At 31.4% G+C, this 17,050-nt stretch overlaps 1 protein-coding gene across 1 annotated transcript in view; it reads right to left on the bottom strand.

Annotated features, from left to right (window-relative positions):
• The window catches only part of LOC139504057 (very low-density lipoprotein receptor-like), a 37,525-nt gene extending 25,014 nt beyond the window's left edge, over window positions 1-12,511 (bottom strand). The window contains exons 1-6 of the mRNA XM_071294115.1: window positions 12,485-12,511; window positions 11,218-11,275; window positions 9,713-9,835; window positions 6,313-6,420; window positions 4,809-4,919; window positions 3,282-3,407 (exon numbers count right to left, since the gene is read on the bottom strand). Coding sequence (XP_071150216.1) covers window positions 3,282-3,407; window positions 4,809-4,919; window positions 6,313-6,420; window positions 9,713-9,835; window positions 11,218-11,275; window positions 12,485-12,511 — 553 coding nt within the window. The remainder of the gene's footprint in view (window positions 1-3,281; window positions 3,408-4,808; window positions 4,920-6,312; window positions 6,421-9,712; window positions 9,836-11,217; window positions 11,276-12,484) is intronic.
• Between the last annotated feature and the right edge of the window lie 4,539 nt (window positions 12,512-17,050).

Raw genomic sequence — 17,050 nt, 5'->3', positions numbered from 1 at the left:
GAAGAAAGTTTTAACTTGATAATTGTAACTTTCTCGTTGTCAATATACCATTTGTCAGAAGTAAACAAAGCCAACAGTAGTATACCGCTGTTCAAATGTCATAAATCGATTGAAAAAAAAAATCCGGGTTACGAAATAAAACTGAGAAAACACATCAACTTCAAGAGGAAAACAAAGAAACAACAGAAACACTGAAGTGCAACAAAAACCAAAACAACAATGCAACACACACAGAAACGAACTATAAGATAACAACTGCCATTTTGCCTGACTTGGTACAGGACATTTAAAAAAAAACAATATACTCTGTTTTACGTATATTGTTAAGATACAGTATTTCAATTACACGTTATGCTTTGCACGTTAACACTATACGGATTGTTTATTTTTTATCGAAAACGAATATTTCTATTCTTTTATAATAATTTCCTGATATATAAATACCAAAGTAGCATAGGTTGCATACTTATGAACTTCAGAGGAGTAACATTTTAAATATACTGGTTAAAGTTGGATTGAAAACTTGAGAATCATATATTGTTTCATTAAAACAATCTTAATTATAAACTCAATTAAATATTGTATACAAATGTATCTTTTCATGTCTCTCTTTATTACGAGAAAAAGGACCGATACTGAATAAAGTTAATGCACGATAACGTTAATTTCACGACGTTGTCGTGAGATTCTGATGTTAAATATATGTACCCGTCAAAACTTTGAAATGGCAAAATATTTTAAGGAAAAAAGTAGAGTAAAACGTTTTTTTGTATTCAAATTGAATAACTATAAGCAATTATTGTTTTGAATAAAATTCAAATTGTTTTTTTTTTGTATAAGGTCGATTTCTATCCGACGCGGCTCATATGTCGGTCTGTCGGCTCATAAGTAACATATTGTCTTTGTCTTAGATTTTTAAATATTCGATATTTTTTGTTATTTTCCTTTCTTCTTATGTTCTTACATACAGCCGATTAGCATAATCCATAATATTTTTTTATGTTTAAGTACGTAAATGAAGGCAACAGAAGTATACCGCTGTTCGAAAGTCATAAATCGATCGTAAGAAAACAAATCCGGGTTACAAACTAAAACTGTGATAAACATATCAACTTTATGAGGAAAACAACAAAACAACAGAAACACTGATGGACTTTAAGAAACAGAAAACACATTTTTAGAATGTGTTTTACCAAATCATGTTTGATCATCATAGACCTACTATTCATTTTTACCGTGCTCCTTTATTTTTAGAAAAAAATCATCAAATGACTTACATGTAATCTAATGCATCCTGGGTTATATTTTCAAAAGTGTACACCAAAACATCGTGATTAGTTAAAAATGTCATAAACAATAGAATTTAACCAATAACGTGACGTAATATTCATTTTGGGGTACGAACAATTGATTTACCCATAGTCCTTTAGATTTCGAAACAGCCAATTGAATATACCAGATTATAAAAGTTACACGAATTTTCAAAGCAAAAATTGAAACCCTTTATTTCGGGTTTAATTTCTTTAAAAAAAAATTGAATCCATACCCACACTCGAATTATTAACAAAATGTTTTATCTCCATATTGTCGAGAATTAGCAATAAAAATATTAATCAAGCCATAATAATATCGCAGACAGGATATCATGACCGTGCTGTTTCCAGACAATATCATGTCAGAAACTCAGTCTTACTGTCCTTACAACAACGGTACTAGCAGATGAGAATTGTTGATGATCATATGTGACTTGATTAACCTGTAGTGACAACAATTTGTGCAAGTCATTAGAAAGACATATTCATGGTCACAACGCCAACTACTAATTTATTCGCCAAATGCCATTGCAGACCGACTAATGCTAAAAAAAATCTTTCCGATATACTGAAATGCCTGTAAAAAAATCGTCTGCATAAAATAAACATTTATAAGTACTAAAATTTCTACCGAATCATTGACAAAACACATTGTAATCTATGGACAGAGCTGCAAAATCAAAAGGTAAAAAACATTCAAAACATGCCTAACAAATTTAATGTACCTCCCTGACAATAATTTTGTCATTCGTTACATACAGTCATTGCCTCAAACGGTGATAAATCCATTGATAGGGGTAAACCAGGGATTGGATGCATACCACACGATTTGAACATTAAATGACGGCAAACGTTTTGTAAGACATCAAAGAAATGAATAGAATCTTTGTTTAAACATTTTGTTTTCAAAATTTGCATATTCGAAATGGGAATAAAAACATATCTAGTGTTGTGATCTTAAAGTCCGTCAATATACTAATACTCTAACTGCAAATATCTGTTTTACGAAATAAGTCACAAAAACAGTCTTTGTTCCCCTAATTAATTTGCATATCTGTTCATGCATCATGTGCAAAATCTACCAAAATTTTACCATAATCAATCATGATATTTTCTGCTGAAAGTATTTGCTCTGGTAATTTTTAGATTATCTATGCTTGTGGCTCAAGGGGAAAACTATTTGATATAATTATGTATACTAGTAGAAATGTATAGGTGCTAAACTAAGACAACACCACTACATGTATACCGCTGTTCAAAAGTCATAAATCGATTCAGAAAACAAACAATTCCGGGTAAAAAACTAAAACCGAGGGAAACTAAGTAATAAACATATGTGTGAGCAGACGTTAAAAGTAATAATGGTTCATAATATGCATTGGCATTATGTAAACTGACCGTTTGTTCAATTGCAGAATACAAGGAGTAGAGTATATACAGTTTTGAAGTTGTTTGAAGAAATTAATTGATTGATTGATTGATTGATTGAAAATAGCAAGAGCACTATTTTGTATCAGAGTATGGTTTCTTATGTATACGTTTTGAATTGGTGTTCTGACACCTTCATGTTAGTAAATTGATAACATAGTTAACATACAAATAGGTAAGAATATAGAGTTTATGGATGTTCGCCTTTGTATTTTAAAATGACAAGCTGTTTGTAACACTGGTATTAATTGATAGTGTATGAATAACTGAACTTTAAAAAAAGTAGAAAAAAATGATATTTACGTGTTCTTGTTTTTGCAATATAATCAATTGAAGTTATTGGATATTACGCTCTTTAGATTTTCCATACTTTTAACATTTGAAGATTTATTCTTTTAAAATTACGAAAAAATAAAGTAAAAGAGTTATAATATTACAAAAAAAAAACAATACAGGTCCTACATGTATAACACCAGAGGATTCCGAATATCTGGCAAAACAATCAAAAACAAGAGGAGAGAACATACTTATATCATTTACCTGAAATACAACTTTGCTCTGTCTCGTCATTGCCACTTTCACAATCATGTTCACCGTCACATAGCCAATCCTTGGAAATACATATGTTGTCCGAACAGGTAAATTCCCATTCTTCGCATGCACCACCTACAAGAACAACCAAATTATTTCATTGACATAGTATTATGATTTTATTTATCGAAAGTCAAATAACAATTTTGATACATTTGCCATGTTAAAATAGTTTTCGTTTACGAATTAAAAAAAATAATGACAATAATGAATTTGATTAACATGTATCACCTTACAATATTGCTATTTTTAAACCATGTATTAATCAATGTCTGGCTTTCGTATACAAAAGTGTTTTCTATTGTCTTATTTTGTCCTATTTTTTTTTCTTTTAAATTTATCATGTCAACCAATTTTTAAAACATAACTGATGAATTAGAGGACTGCAATATGTTGAATAAGAAAATCAACATCCGTCCTCGTTTAAAAATATGTTGTCTTTGAACCCTAGCCAAACAAATGTCTAAAGCATTGACGTTCACATTTTGAAAAACAAGTTTTGAATTAATTGAATCATTTGTCAAAGTAATCCATGTTCTACATACAAATTGGTATATATACTTCATGGTAACACGACCAAGATAATTAGTTTGCTGTGGACTATTTGTTCTCGTGGGTATCATCAATATCAGTAGGCAGTGCTCGGTACTGAACAGGATCTGCTCACCCTTCCGGGTATCTGAGACCACCATCATCTCTTGTTGTTTTGGTGGGGTTTGTCTGCTTATTCTTTAGTTTTCTATGTTGTATTTTGTGTACTACTGTTTGTCAGTTGGTCGACTTCAGTTTTACCCATGGTGTTGACAGTTTATTTTCGACTTATTAGGTCGAATGTCTTTTTTGTATCTTTCGCCTCTCTTTTATAATACACCATTGATAAATTTCCGTTTATGAATTATTGAATTTTAAGAAACTAAGGTTCCATCGTCTTCATGCAGAGGTGTTTTTTTATGGATATAATCTGGGTTTTTTTATATATCGTCGTGCGTTTTGTCACTGAAACATACTTAATCAAGTCATGAATATAACAGTAGTTATCCATTTGTTTGATGTGATTGAACTTGTGATTCAGCCATTTGATTAGTATATTCGCGTTTTTAACTTTCATAGGAGTTCAGTATTTTTGTTATTTTACTTTTTTCTTGTCCTAGGCTATCAATTATTCAGCTTTGAGCAAAACCCCAAAAATAGCTACTGACGCATATGATTCATCTATATTCTTTTTATTATAGAAAAGAGGGGAAAAATACAATAAGGACAGTAAAATACATGTATCGAAAATAAACTAACAACGCCATTGCTAAACAAGGAAAAGACAAACAGACAAAGTACACAAGACACAACATAAAAAATCTAAAGAATAGACGACACAAACCCCATAAAAAAACTGGGGTAATCTTAGGTGCTCCGGACGGGCAGACAGATCCTGGTCCACATGTGGCAGCCTTCTTGTTATTTTAATTAGTCATTACTTACATTGTGATTCATCTTCTCCATCTGTACAGTCTTCCTCACCGTCACATAGCCAATCCGTGGAAATACATTTGCTGTCCGAACAGGTAAATTCCCATTCTTCACATGCACCACCTACAAGAACAACCAAATTATTTCATTGACATAGTATTATGATTTTATTTATCGAAAGTCAAATAACAATTTTGATACATTTGCCATGTTAAATAGTTTTCGTTTACGAATTAAAAAAAATAATGACAATAATGAATTTGATTAACATGTATCACCTAACAATATTGCTGTTTTTAAACCATGTATTAATCAATGTCTGGCTTTCGTATACAAAAGTGTTTTCTTTTGTCTTATTTTGTCCTATTTTTTTTTCTTTTAAATTTATCATGTCAACCAATTTTTAAAACATGACTGATGAATTAGAGGACTGCAATATGTTGAATAAGAAAATCAACATCCGTCCTCGTTTAAAAATATGTTGTCTTTGAACCCTAGCCACACAAATGTCTAAAGCATTGACGTTCACATTTTGAAAAACAATTTTTGAATTAATTGAATCATTTATCAAAGTAATCCATGTTCTACATACAAATTGGTATATATACTTCATGGTAACACGACCAAGATAATTAGTTTGCTGTGGACTATTTGTTCTCGTGGGTATCATCAATATTAGTACGCAGTGCTCGGTACTGAAAAGGATCTGCTCACCCTTCCGGGTATCTGAGACCACCATCATCTCTTGTTGTTTTGGTGGGGTTTGTCTGCTTATTCTTTAGTTTTCTATGTTGTATTTTGTGTACTACTGTTTGTCAGTTGGTCGATTTCATTTTTACCCATGGTGTTGACAGTTTATTTTCGACTTATTAGGTCGAATGTCTTTTTTGTATCTTTCGCCTCTCTTTTATAATACACCATTGATAAATCTCTGTTTATGAATTATTGAATTTTTAGAAACTAAGGTTCCATCGTCTTCATGCAGAGGTGTTTTTTTATGGATATAATCTGGTTTTTTTTATATATCGTCGTGCGTTTTGTCACTGAAACATACTGAACCAAGTCATGAATATAACAGTAGTTATCCATTTGTTTGATGTGATTGAACTTGTGATTCAGCCATTTGATTAGTATATTCGCGTTTTTAACTTTCATAGGAGTTCAGTATTTTTGTTATTTTACTTTTTTCTTGTCCTAGGCTATCAATTATTCAGCTTTGAGCAAAACCCCCAAAATAGCTACTGACGCATTTGATTCATCTATATTCTTTTTATTATAGAAAAGAGGGGAAAGATACAATAAGGACAGTAAAATACATGTATCGAAAATAAACGCCAATGCTTAACAAGGAAAAGACAAACAGACAAAGTACACAAGACACAACATAAAAAATCTAAAGAATAGACGACACAAACCCCATAAAAAAACTGGGGTAATCTTAGGTGCTCCGGACGGGCAGACAGATCCTGGTCCACATGTGGCAATCTTCTTGTTATTTTAATTAGTCATTACTTACATTGTGATTCATCTTCTCCATATGTACAGTCTGCCTCACCGTCACATACCCAGTTACCAGGAACACACGACATATCCACCGCACAGATAAACAAGTCATCACCACATACTTTAAAAAAAGAAGAAAGTTTTAACTTGATAATTGTAACTTTCTCGTTGTCAATATATCATTTGTCAGAAGTAAACAAAGCCAACAGTAGTATACCGCTGTTCAAATGTCATAAATCGATGGAAAAAAAAATCCGGGTTACGAAATAAAACTGAGAAAACACATCAACTTCAAGAGGAAAACAAAGAAACAACAGAAACACTGAAGTGCAACAAAAACCAAAACAACAATGCAACACACACGGAAACGAACTATAAGATACCAACTGCCATTTTGCCTGACTTGGTACAGGACATTTAAAAAAAAACAATATACTCTGTTTTACGTATATTGTTAAGATACAGTATTTCAATTACACGTTATGCTTTGCACGTTAACACTATACGGATTGTTTATTCTTTTATCGAAAACGAATATTTCTATTCTTTTATAATAATTTCCTGATATATAAATACCAAAGTTGCATAGGTTGCATACTTATGAACTTCAGAGGAGTAACATTTTACATATATTGGTTAAAGTTGGATTGAAAACTTGAGAATCATGTATTGTTTCATTAAAACAATCTTAATTATAAACTCAATTAAATATTGTATACAAATGTATCTTTTCATGTCTCTCTTTAAAAGAGAAAAAGGACCGATACTGAATAAAGTTAATGCACGATAACGTTAATTTCACGACGTTGTCGTGAGATTCTGATGTTAAATATATGTACCCGTCAAAACTTTGAAATGGCAAAATGTTTTAAGGAAAAAAGTAGAGTAAAACGTTTTTTTTGTATTCAAATTGAATGACTATAAGCAAAATTGTTTTGAATAAAATTCAAATTGCGTTTTTTTTTTATAAGGTCGATTTCTATCCGACGCGGCTCATATGTCGGTCTGTCGGCTCAATAGTAACATATTGTCTTTGTCTTACATTTTTAAATGTTCGATATTTTTTGTTATTTTCCTTTCTTCTTATGTTCTTACATACAGCCGATTAGCATAATCCATAATATTTTTTTATGTTTAAGTACATAAATGAAGGCAACAGAAGTATACCGCTGTTCGAAAGTCATAAATCGATCTTAAGAAAACAAATCCGGGTTACAAACTAAAACTGTGATAAACATATCAACTTTATGAGGAAAACAACAAAACAACAGAAACACTGATGGACTTTAAGAAACAGAACACACATTTTTAGAATGTGTTTTACCAAATCATGTTTGATCCTCATAGAACTACTATTCATTTTTACCGTGCTCCTTTATTTTTAGAAAAAAATCATCAAATGACTTACATGTAATCTAATGCATCCTGGGTTATATTTTCAAAAGTGTACACCAAAACATCGTGATTGGTTAAAAATGTCAGAAACAATAGAATTTAACCAATGACGTGACGTAATATTCATTTTGGAGTACGAACAATTAATTTACCCATAGTACTTTAGATTTCGAAACAGCCAATTGAATATACCAGATTATAAAAGTTACACGAATTTTCAAAGCAAAATTTGAAACCCTTTATTAAGGGTTTAATTTCTTTAAAAAAAATTCAATCCATACCCGCACTCGAATCATTAACAAAATGTTTTATCTCCATATTGTCGAGAATTAGCAATAAAAATATTAATCAAGCCATAATAACAGGACAGGAAATCATGACCGTGCTGTTTCCAGACAATATCATCTCAGAAACTCAGTCTTACTGTCCTTACAACAACGGTACTAGCAGATGACATTTGTTGATGATCATATGTGACTTGATTAACCTGTCGTGACAACAATTTGTGCAAGTCATTAGAAAGACATATTCATGGTCACAACGTCAACTACTAATTTAGTCGCCAAATGCCATTGCAGACCGACTAATGCTAAAACAATCTTTCCGATATACTGAAATGCCTGTAAAAAAATCGTCTGCATAAAACAAACATTTATAAGTACTAAAATTTCTACCGAATCATTAACAAAACACATTGTAATCTATGGACAGAGGCAAAATCAAAAGGTTAAAAACACTCAAAACATACCTAACAAATTTAATTTACCTCCCTGACAATAATTTTGCCATTCGTTACATACAGTCATTGCCTCAAACGGTGATAAATCCATTGATAGGGGTAAACCAGGGTTTGGATGCATACCACACGATTTGAACATTAAATGACGGCAAACGTTTTGTAAGACATCAAAGAAATGAATAGAATTTATGTTTAAACATTTTGTTTACAAAATTTGCATATTCGAAATGCAATTATGAAAAAAATATCTAGTGTTGTGATCTTAAAGTCCGTCAATATACTAATACTCTAACTGCAAATATCTGTTTTACGAAATAAGTCACAATAACATTTATTTTTCCCTAATTAATTTTCATATCTGTTCATACATCATGTGCAAAATCTACCAACATTTTACCATAATTAATCATGATATTTTCTGCTGAAAGTATTTGCTCTGGTAATTTTTGGATTATCTATGATTGTGGCTCAAGGGAAAAACTATTTGATATAATTATGTATACTAGTAAAAATGTATAGGTGCTAAACAAAGGCAACACTACTACATGTGTATCGCTGTTCAAAAGTCATAAATCGATTCAGAAAACAAACAAATCTGGGTAAAAAAATAAAAAACCGAGGGAAACTAAGTAATAAACATATTTGTGAGCAGAAGTTAAAAGTAATAATGGTTCATAATATGCATTGGCATTATGTAAACTGACCGTTTGTTCAATGGCAGAATACAAGGAGTAGAGTATATACAGTTTTGAAGTTGTTTGACGAAATTAATTGATTGATTGATTGATTGATTGATTGATTGAAAATATCAAGAGCACTATTTTGTATCAGAGTAGGGTTACTTTTGTATACGTTTTGAATTGGTGTTCTGACACCTTCATGTTAGTAAATTGATAACATAGTTAACATACAAATAGGTAAGAATATAGAGTTTATGGAAGATCGCCTCTGTGTTTTAAAATGACAAGCTGTTTGTAACACTGGTATTAATTGATAGTGTATGAATAACTGAACTTTCAAAAATGTAGAAAAAATGATATTTACGTGTTCTTGTTTTTGCAATATAATCAATTGAAGTTATTGGATATTACGCTCTCTAGATTTTCCATACTTTTAACATTTGAAGATTTATTCTTTTAAAATTATGACAAAATAAAGTAAAAAAGTTATAATATTAAAAAAAGAACAATACAGGTCCTATATGTATAACACCAGAGGATTCCGAATATCTGGCAAAAAAATCAAAAACAAGAGGAGAGAACATACTTATATCATTTACCTGATATACAACTTTGCTCTGTCTCGTCAGATTGATTGTCACAATCATTTTCACCGTCACATAGCCAATCCTCGGGAATACATGAGTTTTCCGAACAGCTAAATTCCCATTCTTCGCATGCACCTACAAGAACAACCAAATTATTTCATTGACATAGTATTATGATTTTATGACTACAAATTCACTAATAATTTTGATGATTTTTAAATTGTTTTTTTTTTTCTTTGATGTTACTGACTGTCATCACAATTCGATTGCTTTTCGAAAAAAAAGACCTAATAATCCTTGGGGCCAAGGTTGAGTAATTACTGAACGTTGTGTTGTATGAATAAACGATACGAAAATTTTATTTAGTTGGCTTATCGTACATTATCACACCTCGCGTACATTATGACGTTATGATTGGTTTAACGTCGTTACGTGATAAGTGATAAGGAAAATACGTTAAATTGGTTTTCTCATCATACAAAGAATTTGTGTTATGATTTTTTTGTTTCAATAAAAGATTACAAGTTTATATGCAACGATATACAAACGTCTCTTGAAACAATAGGTAGACTATACAAAAAATCGTTACAAAAAATATCCATTCATAACGCATTACTCTATTATGACTTGCTTCTTTCGCTTTGTAAACAACGCCGTGATTGTATTCTCGATGTATCTATACTCAGCGCAGACTCTGAGATGAACATATAAATGGCTGTTAAAATATACCTCCCACGTAAATCCACATGTATCGAAACCTTTACGCAAATGCTATTTTGATTTATCTGTGTTAAATTTTACAATGGAAAGAAAACTAACATAATCTTTACTCTGGTGCATAATAAAAAGAATGCGTGAGATTGGAAAAATGTGCAAAATGAAACATATTAAATTACCGCGAAATTCCATTATTGTTTTTGACACATTAACGTTATTTCTAATCATGACGTCATAAAAATGAAAAAAATCAACGCTGAAGGTTTTTTTTTCCATTGCGTTTACCGTATAAACACGGATATGATTACATTACAAAAAAGATTTAAGGTAGGTTTTTTTTATTCTGTTGCATTATTCGAACATTTGGTTAATTTCAACAAGTCATCATGGCGACTCCTTGATTATAATATGACGTTAGCTTACAAGATAAAATGTAAATTTTTACATTTATCGAACTCTTGGTAAAATAGAACAGCCACACAGACGGCATAACCATAATCGCGTCAGTTTCTGAGATACCGTATTTGTCCTGTAAGAATCTAAATAATTCTTAGAAGACATAGATTTTTTGGTAAATTTACACATGGTCTGGGCCGTGAAATACTTTAATCTTAAATTCTTAAATTCTTACAAATGTATATCTAGGCCCAGGCTATGTGTAAATTTCCAACAAATCTATAGCTTACATGAATTATATCTTTATTAGATATGTACCTATCTAAATTGTAGGATGTGAATTGTTTTATTATTTCATTGGCTTTAACTCTTGCTTATGCATACTATAACAAATAATAACTTACTTGAACACTGCAGGCTTGTTCCTAGTAATAATACCACTGTCCATATTTTTAAGATATCCTACATTGTAAGTAAAAACATTAAAGTTTATTATCTGGTTAAGGTGTTATATTACATAATAGGGATATAACTCTGCAGAAATCAGCTGCGCGTTTGAAACACGTTCTATTGTTATGGAAATTCAAGCTGTTCAATGATAAACAATTGTGTTTGTCAAACTGCTCTATATTCAATGACAATTTTTCAGAGAAGTGTGGTTCGAGCTTTTTGATTTTTTCATATTTTTATCTAAGGATCAAATGAAATATTTCGTCAAAATTTTATGAAAATTAAATTAGCCAAATTAATTTTCGTCAAGGTGTTTGGTACCACCTTAATTTATTACATTGGTGTTTATCTTTTAAGTCGAGCTTTTAAATCAATACTTTAGATTAATTTTTTTTTCGTGGGTATCAATTTTCGTGGATTTCTTATAACTTGTATATTCGTTGATATTTGATTTCGTGATTTTGTCATTCTCTATATACAAAGCATATTGAAAATATGATATTCGTTGAACATTGGATTTCGTGGTTCGCCTGTACAAACAAAACCCACGAAAATTGGTATCCAACCAATAATAATAAGTCCACAGTATATGATTACAATGTATATGAGATGTGCGATTGATGTTCTACATCTAAGGAATGACTGTAATATTTGGTCTGTCTATGAACAAATAATATCCAAAATGTGGTGCACACTAAATAACCCGCGTAGCATACTTTTTAGACAGAAAAAATATTATAGTCATTTCTTATAATTTTATTCTTAATTCCATTTTTTAACCGGAGTAAACCATGAAAAAACGTTGATGGCGTCAAGGTCACATGACTAAATTATGTCTATGAGCTGATAAACAAACACCGTCATCCAATCAGAAGACGCGTTACATCCAAAATTAATTTATTTATTTATAAACATGATAACTTTGAAAGATTTAAAAACAACTAGGTCGATTTCACTGCTGGTGGACGTTGCTTCACCTTGGATACCAAAAATCAGTATTGAGCTTTGTTGACATGAAATATCAATTATGCAGTAATCTGGGTTATTTGTGTTAGTTACATTGTAGTGTTGTGTCGTTGTTATCCTCTTATATTTATGCGTTTCCTTCAGTTTTAGGTTGTTATCCCGATTTTGTTTTTTGTCCACGGATTTATGAGTTTGAACACCGATATACTACTGTTGCCTTTATTTATTTTACTGTTATTCATTTGGCCTTCTTACCGCACTTGATCCTTTAGATTCAGTCATCACTAAAACCGCGTAGGGTCCACACATTAAAATCTTGGTAATTTTATGAGTGCCAATGAGACACCGTACCTCTCTCATTCAATTCACAATTTGCAAAAGTAAATCATTAAAGGTCAACGTACGGTCTTCAACTAAAAGCCAAAATTTTAAAACAACACGTTTAATAATTTATTGCGTCCGAAGCGCTTTTCTGGATTTACCTTCATCAGGAACGCTCAAAGCCAAACATTTGAAATCCGAAGATGTATAAGTACCGAAAATCGTTGAAGAGATATATGTTCAAAATACCTAAAATAAATAGCCAAATTCATCTAAAGCCAACTTTGCCTGAGGGAGTTGAAACCTTAGTTTCATAATAATTTCAAAATTTATCAACGGACAATTTTAGTAAAGTTTGTTTAATCGTGTCAGTACCGAAGCACTGACTACTGAGCTGATGATACCCTCGGGGACTGATAGTCCACCAGCAGAGGTATCGACCCAGTGATGTAAAAATTTAAAACAACACGTTTATTAATTTATTGCGTCCGAAGCGCTTTTCTGGATTTACCTTCATCAGGAACGCTCAAAGCCAAACATTTGAAATCCGAAGATGTGTAAGTACCGAAAATCGTTGAAGAGCTATATGTTAAAAATACCTAAAATAAATAGCCAAATTCATCTAAAGCCAACTTTGCCTGGGGGAGTTAAAACCTTAGTTTCATAATAATTTCAAAATTTATCAACGGACAATTTTAGTAAAGTTTGTTTAATCATGTCAGTACCGAAGCACTGACTACTGAGCTGAGCTCACATCATTTATTTGACAAACATATACTTCAAAGTATACATTATTTTTCTTATAACTACTTTCACCAATGTAAATAGTAAGTATATTACAGTCCCGATCATTTATTGTTTTTTTGAAATCTGATGGAAACAAATTAACATAAAAAAAAGTGAGGGTGGTTGCTTTGGGCTGGTAGGCGTCTTCTGCTATGCATTAATTCGGATCAAATGTTACAATTTGGAATAAGACATAGACTGGTCCGATGTCCTTTGCATGGGAGAGGACCAGTCCTGAATAGGACATTATAGAAACATTTACAGATCAGACAACTATATACTGGTATTGAAAGATAAATAGCCACAAAAACTGGTCCCTTGTCCTCAGCATGGGAGAGAACCAGTCCTGAGTAGGACAATATAGAAACATTTACAGATCATACAACTATGAACTGGTATTGATAAATAACCACAAAAACAGGTCACTAGTGTGTTAAAACACAGACTCGCTGTACTGGTTCAAATTCTAAAATTTTAAACCCCTTACCTAGATAAAATTGAGAAAGTAAATTTTTAACGTGCAAAAGAGACAACAAATCGACCAAAGAGGAAAAGAAGGCCCAAAGCCATCAATGGGTCTTCAGCACAGCATTAAAATCGCACAAGCGGCCTTCTGCTGCCCCCTAGACGAAAATGTGTCCTAGTTTAGTGAAATGGACACCAAACTAAACTCCGAAACATATCAATGAACTAAAAGTAGAAAACATACAAGAATAGATTCCCCTAACTGTATAAGGCAAAACTTTAAGTAATGGTGTGTCCTCTTTGCTCTTCTTACTTCATTAGGCCTTTTGAATTCTTTTGATTCGAACGTCACTGATGGTTTTTTTGCAGACAAAACACGCATCTGGCGCAAATACAAATTTCAATCCAAACTCTATAATGAGTTTATTGACATACTAGACTTAAAAAAATTACAAAGGCCAAATGCAGTCTTATCGGGGCCTTTTATGGCTGACTATGTGGTATGGAATTTGCTCATTGTTGAAGGCCGTACGGTGACCTATAGTTGTTAATGTCTGTCATTGAGGTCTTTTGTGGATAGTTGTCTCATTGGAAATCATACCACATCTTCTTTTTTATATTTCATAGTTTTATTACAATCGTTTTATAATTTCTGGTGTTAAATGCTCTTACCTCTTTATTGATGTAGTGTCAATTTTTTTTTCAAATAGAGTTAATTTTTGTCATCCGTTTCGTACAACCTTTAAAAGCCTGACATAAGGATGTGGGTGGAGATTACAGAATAGAGAATAATGGGCCAAAAATCTAAAGAATAGATAAAAATCTACCCCAAGAAAATAACGAGTAGGGAATAATGGGCCAAAAAGCTAAAGACAAGATAAAAAAAACTACCCCAAGGAAATAAAGAATAGAGAATAATGAGCCACAAATCTGAAAAATAGATAAAAATCTAACCCAAGAAAATACAGAATAGAGAATTATGGGCCAAAAATCTAAAGAATAGTTAAAAATCTATTCCAAGAAAACAAAGAATAGAGAATAATGGGCCAAAAATCTAAAGAATAGTTAAAAATCTATTCCAAGAAAAAAAAGAATAGACAATAAAGGGTAGTAAAATAAGAAAAAGAAAGGAGAATAATGGGCAAAAAATTTAAAGAATAGATAAAAATTTACCCCAAGAAAATAAAAAATAGAGAATTAATGGGTAGTAAAATAAAAAGAAAGGAGACTAATTGGCAACACATATGAAAAATATAGAAAAATCTACCCCAAGAAAATTAAGAATAGATGAGTCAATGAAATAAAAAGAATATAGAATAATTAGGGAATCAATTATAAACAATAGAGATAACGGGCAAAAAGTATAAAAAATAGAAAATAAAGGGTAAAAAGTCTAGAGAATAGAAGTTTTTCTCCCTAAGGAATATATTATCCAAGCTGTATTTGGCAAAACTTTTAGGATTTTTTTGTCCTCAGTTCTCTTCAAATTCGTCATTTATTTGGCCTTTTTACCTTTTTTTTATTCGAGCGTCACAAACGAGTCTAGCGCAAATATAAAATTTAAATCCTGGTATTTAAGGATGTACACCTCTGAGGAGCCAAAAATTTCTAGAATTAAACTTTTTTTCTTAACCTGATTTTTGGGTTTATAAGACTGTAACAAAATAATTGGCGAAGAAAAATCATATGGTGGTGCACTTCTATTTTTGCTACGACCCTCTGAAAATGCCCAATTTTGATGATTTTCCCATTTTTCATCGATTTTTACCTATTTTTGGGCTATCGTCGTGAAAAAAATCACAGATCCACAATTAAACTTTTTTTCATACTTTCTATAAAGATGGAGTGGACCAATCTGAATAAATTTTACTTAAAAAAACTATAGGTAGGTGTTAATATAAGAAAGTTTTATCATATTTTGACGTTTTTTTGTGTAAAATTTACCATGCTGTCAATTTTGTATTTTTGTGATTTTTCTCAGTTTTAAGAATAGAATGCATATTATTTCAACTTTTTTGTTATAAATGATTGAAAAAATACATATCTAGGAAATTTGAAAAGACCAAAATGATATGGGATGTACATGATTCTTGTGAAATAATTTTTTGTATCCCTCACCCATTTTCTCATAATGTTGGCTAAAAATACTGACTTGATTGGTCGTAAAATTTGAAAACTGGATTACTCAAAAATCATTCATTGTGAATACACAATTATTTCACAGAGGTATGTTTGATTATAATATTTTTAAAATTCATTGATATTTTCCACTTGTATCACATGTTTTGAAAATAATTCAAGAACGAGATTTCAACGAGACTGAACGAGACTGAAAAGTCAGAAGAATACATCCTTAAGATAATATTACTTAGAACAAGTGGGTCGATTCCGGTGCTGGTGGAGTTTTTATTCCTCGAGGGTATCACCAGCTCAGTAGTCGGAACTTGTTTTGACATCAATTATCATTGATATGGTAATAATTATAAATCATCTATTCACAAAACTTTAATGTTGTGAAATACAAAGGCTTTTTTACCTCAGGAATATATTATCCTAGCTGTATTTGGCAAAACTTTAAGGAATGTTGGTCTTCATTGCTCTTCAACCTCTTAATTAATTTGGCCTTTTTAACCTTTTTTTATTCGAGCGTCACAGACGAGTCAATTGTAGACATGACGCGCGTCGTGTGCAAACGCAAAATTTCAATCGTGGTATATATGATGAGTTTACTAAGTACTGGTCATCTGGTTGTGTCCGTTGATAAATTAATAGCTTCACGAGTCCAGTTACATGTATTAGTCTGTTTTCTAGTCAGTTCTCTTTAAATGGGTTTCCTTGTGATATAGAATTACTAATCAGGGCTCGGAAAAAACAACATACAGAAAGTAGTCAATGTTGGAACACAATATATCCGACTTATAGCTGTAACTGTATCAATAAGTAAGATATTAGAACAATAATGGTATCAAATGAAAGCTTCAGGGCTTGTGGTCACTGTAGATTCCTTTTATACGTTTCTTTTAAATGATAAGAAGATATAAAATCTAAATAGGTGGGCACTTTTACTCTGTTGTTCGGATCAGAAGTGCCTTTGTTTGTGCTACCAAACTTCTTGGGAATAAGTTCACTCTAATATTCGATATCGGTATGTTGAATATTAAGCACATTCCAGGATAAAATATAGTTTTTTTATTAAATGACTATAACTTTATTTCAAATAAGGACGACATACCTGATGATTGAAGACAT

The sequence above is a fragment of the Mytilus edulis genome, chromosome 14 (assembly GCF_963676685.1).
Source record: "Mytilus edulis chromosome 14, xbMytEdul2.2, whole genome shotgun sequence".
Classification (NCBI taxonomy): Eukaryota; Metazoa; Mollusca; class Bivalvia; order Mytilida; family Mytilidae; genus Mytilus; species Mytilus edulis.
This window is presented reverse-complemented; position numbering and strand designations above follow the sequence as displayed.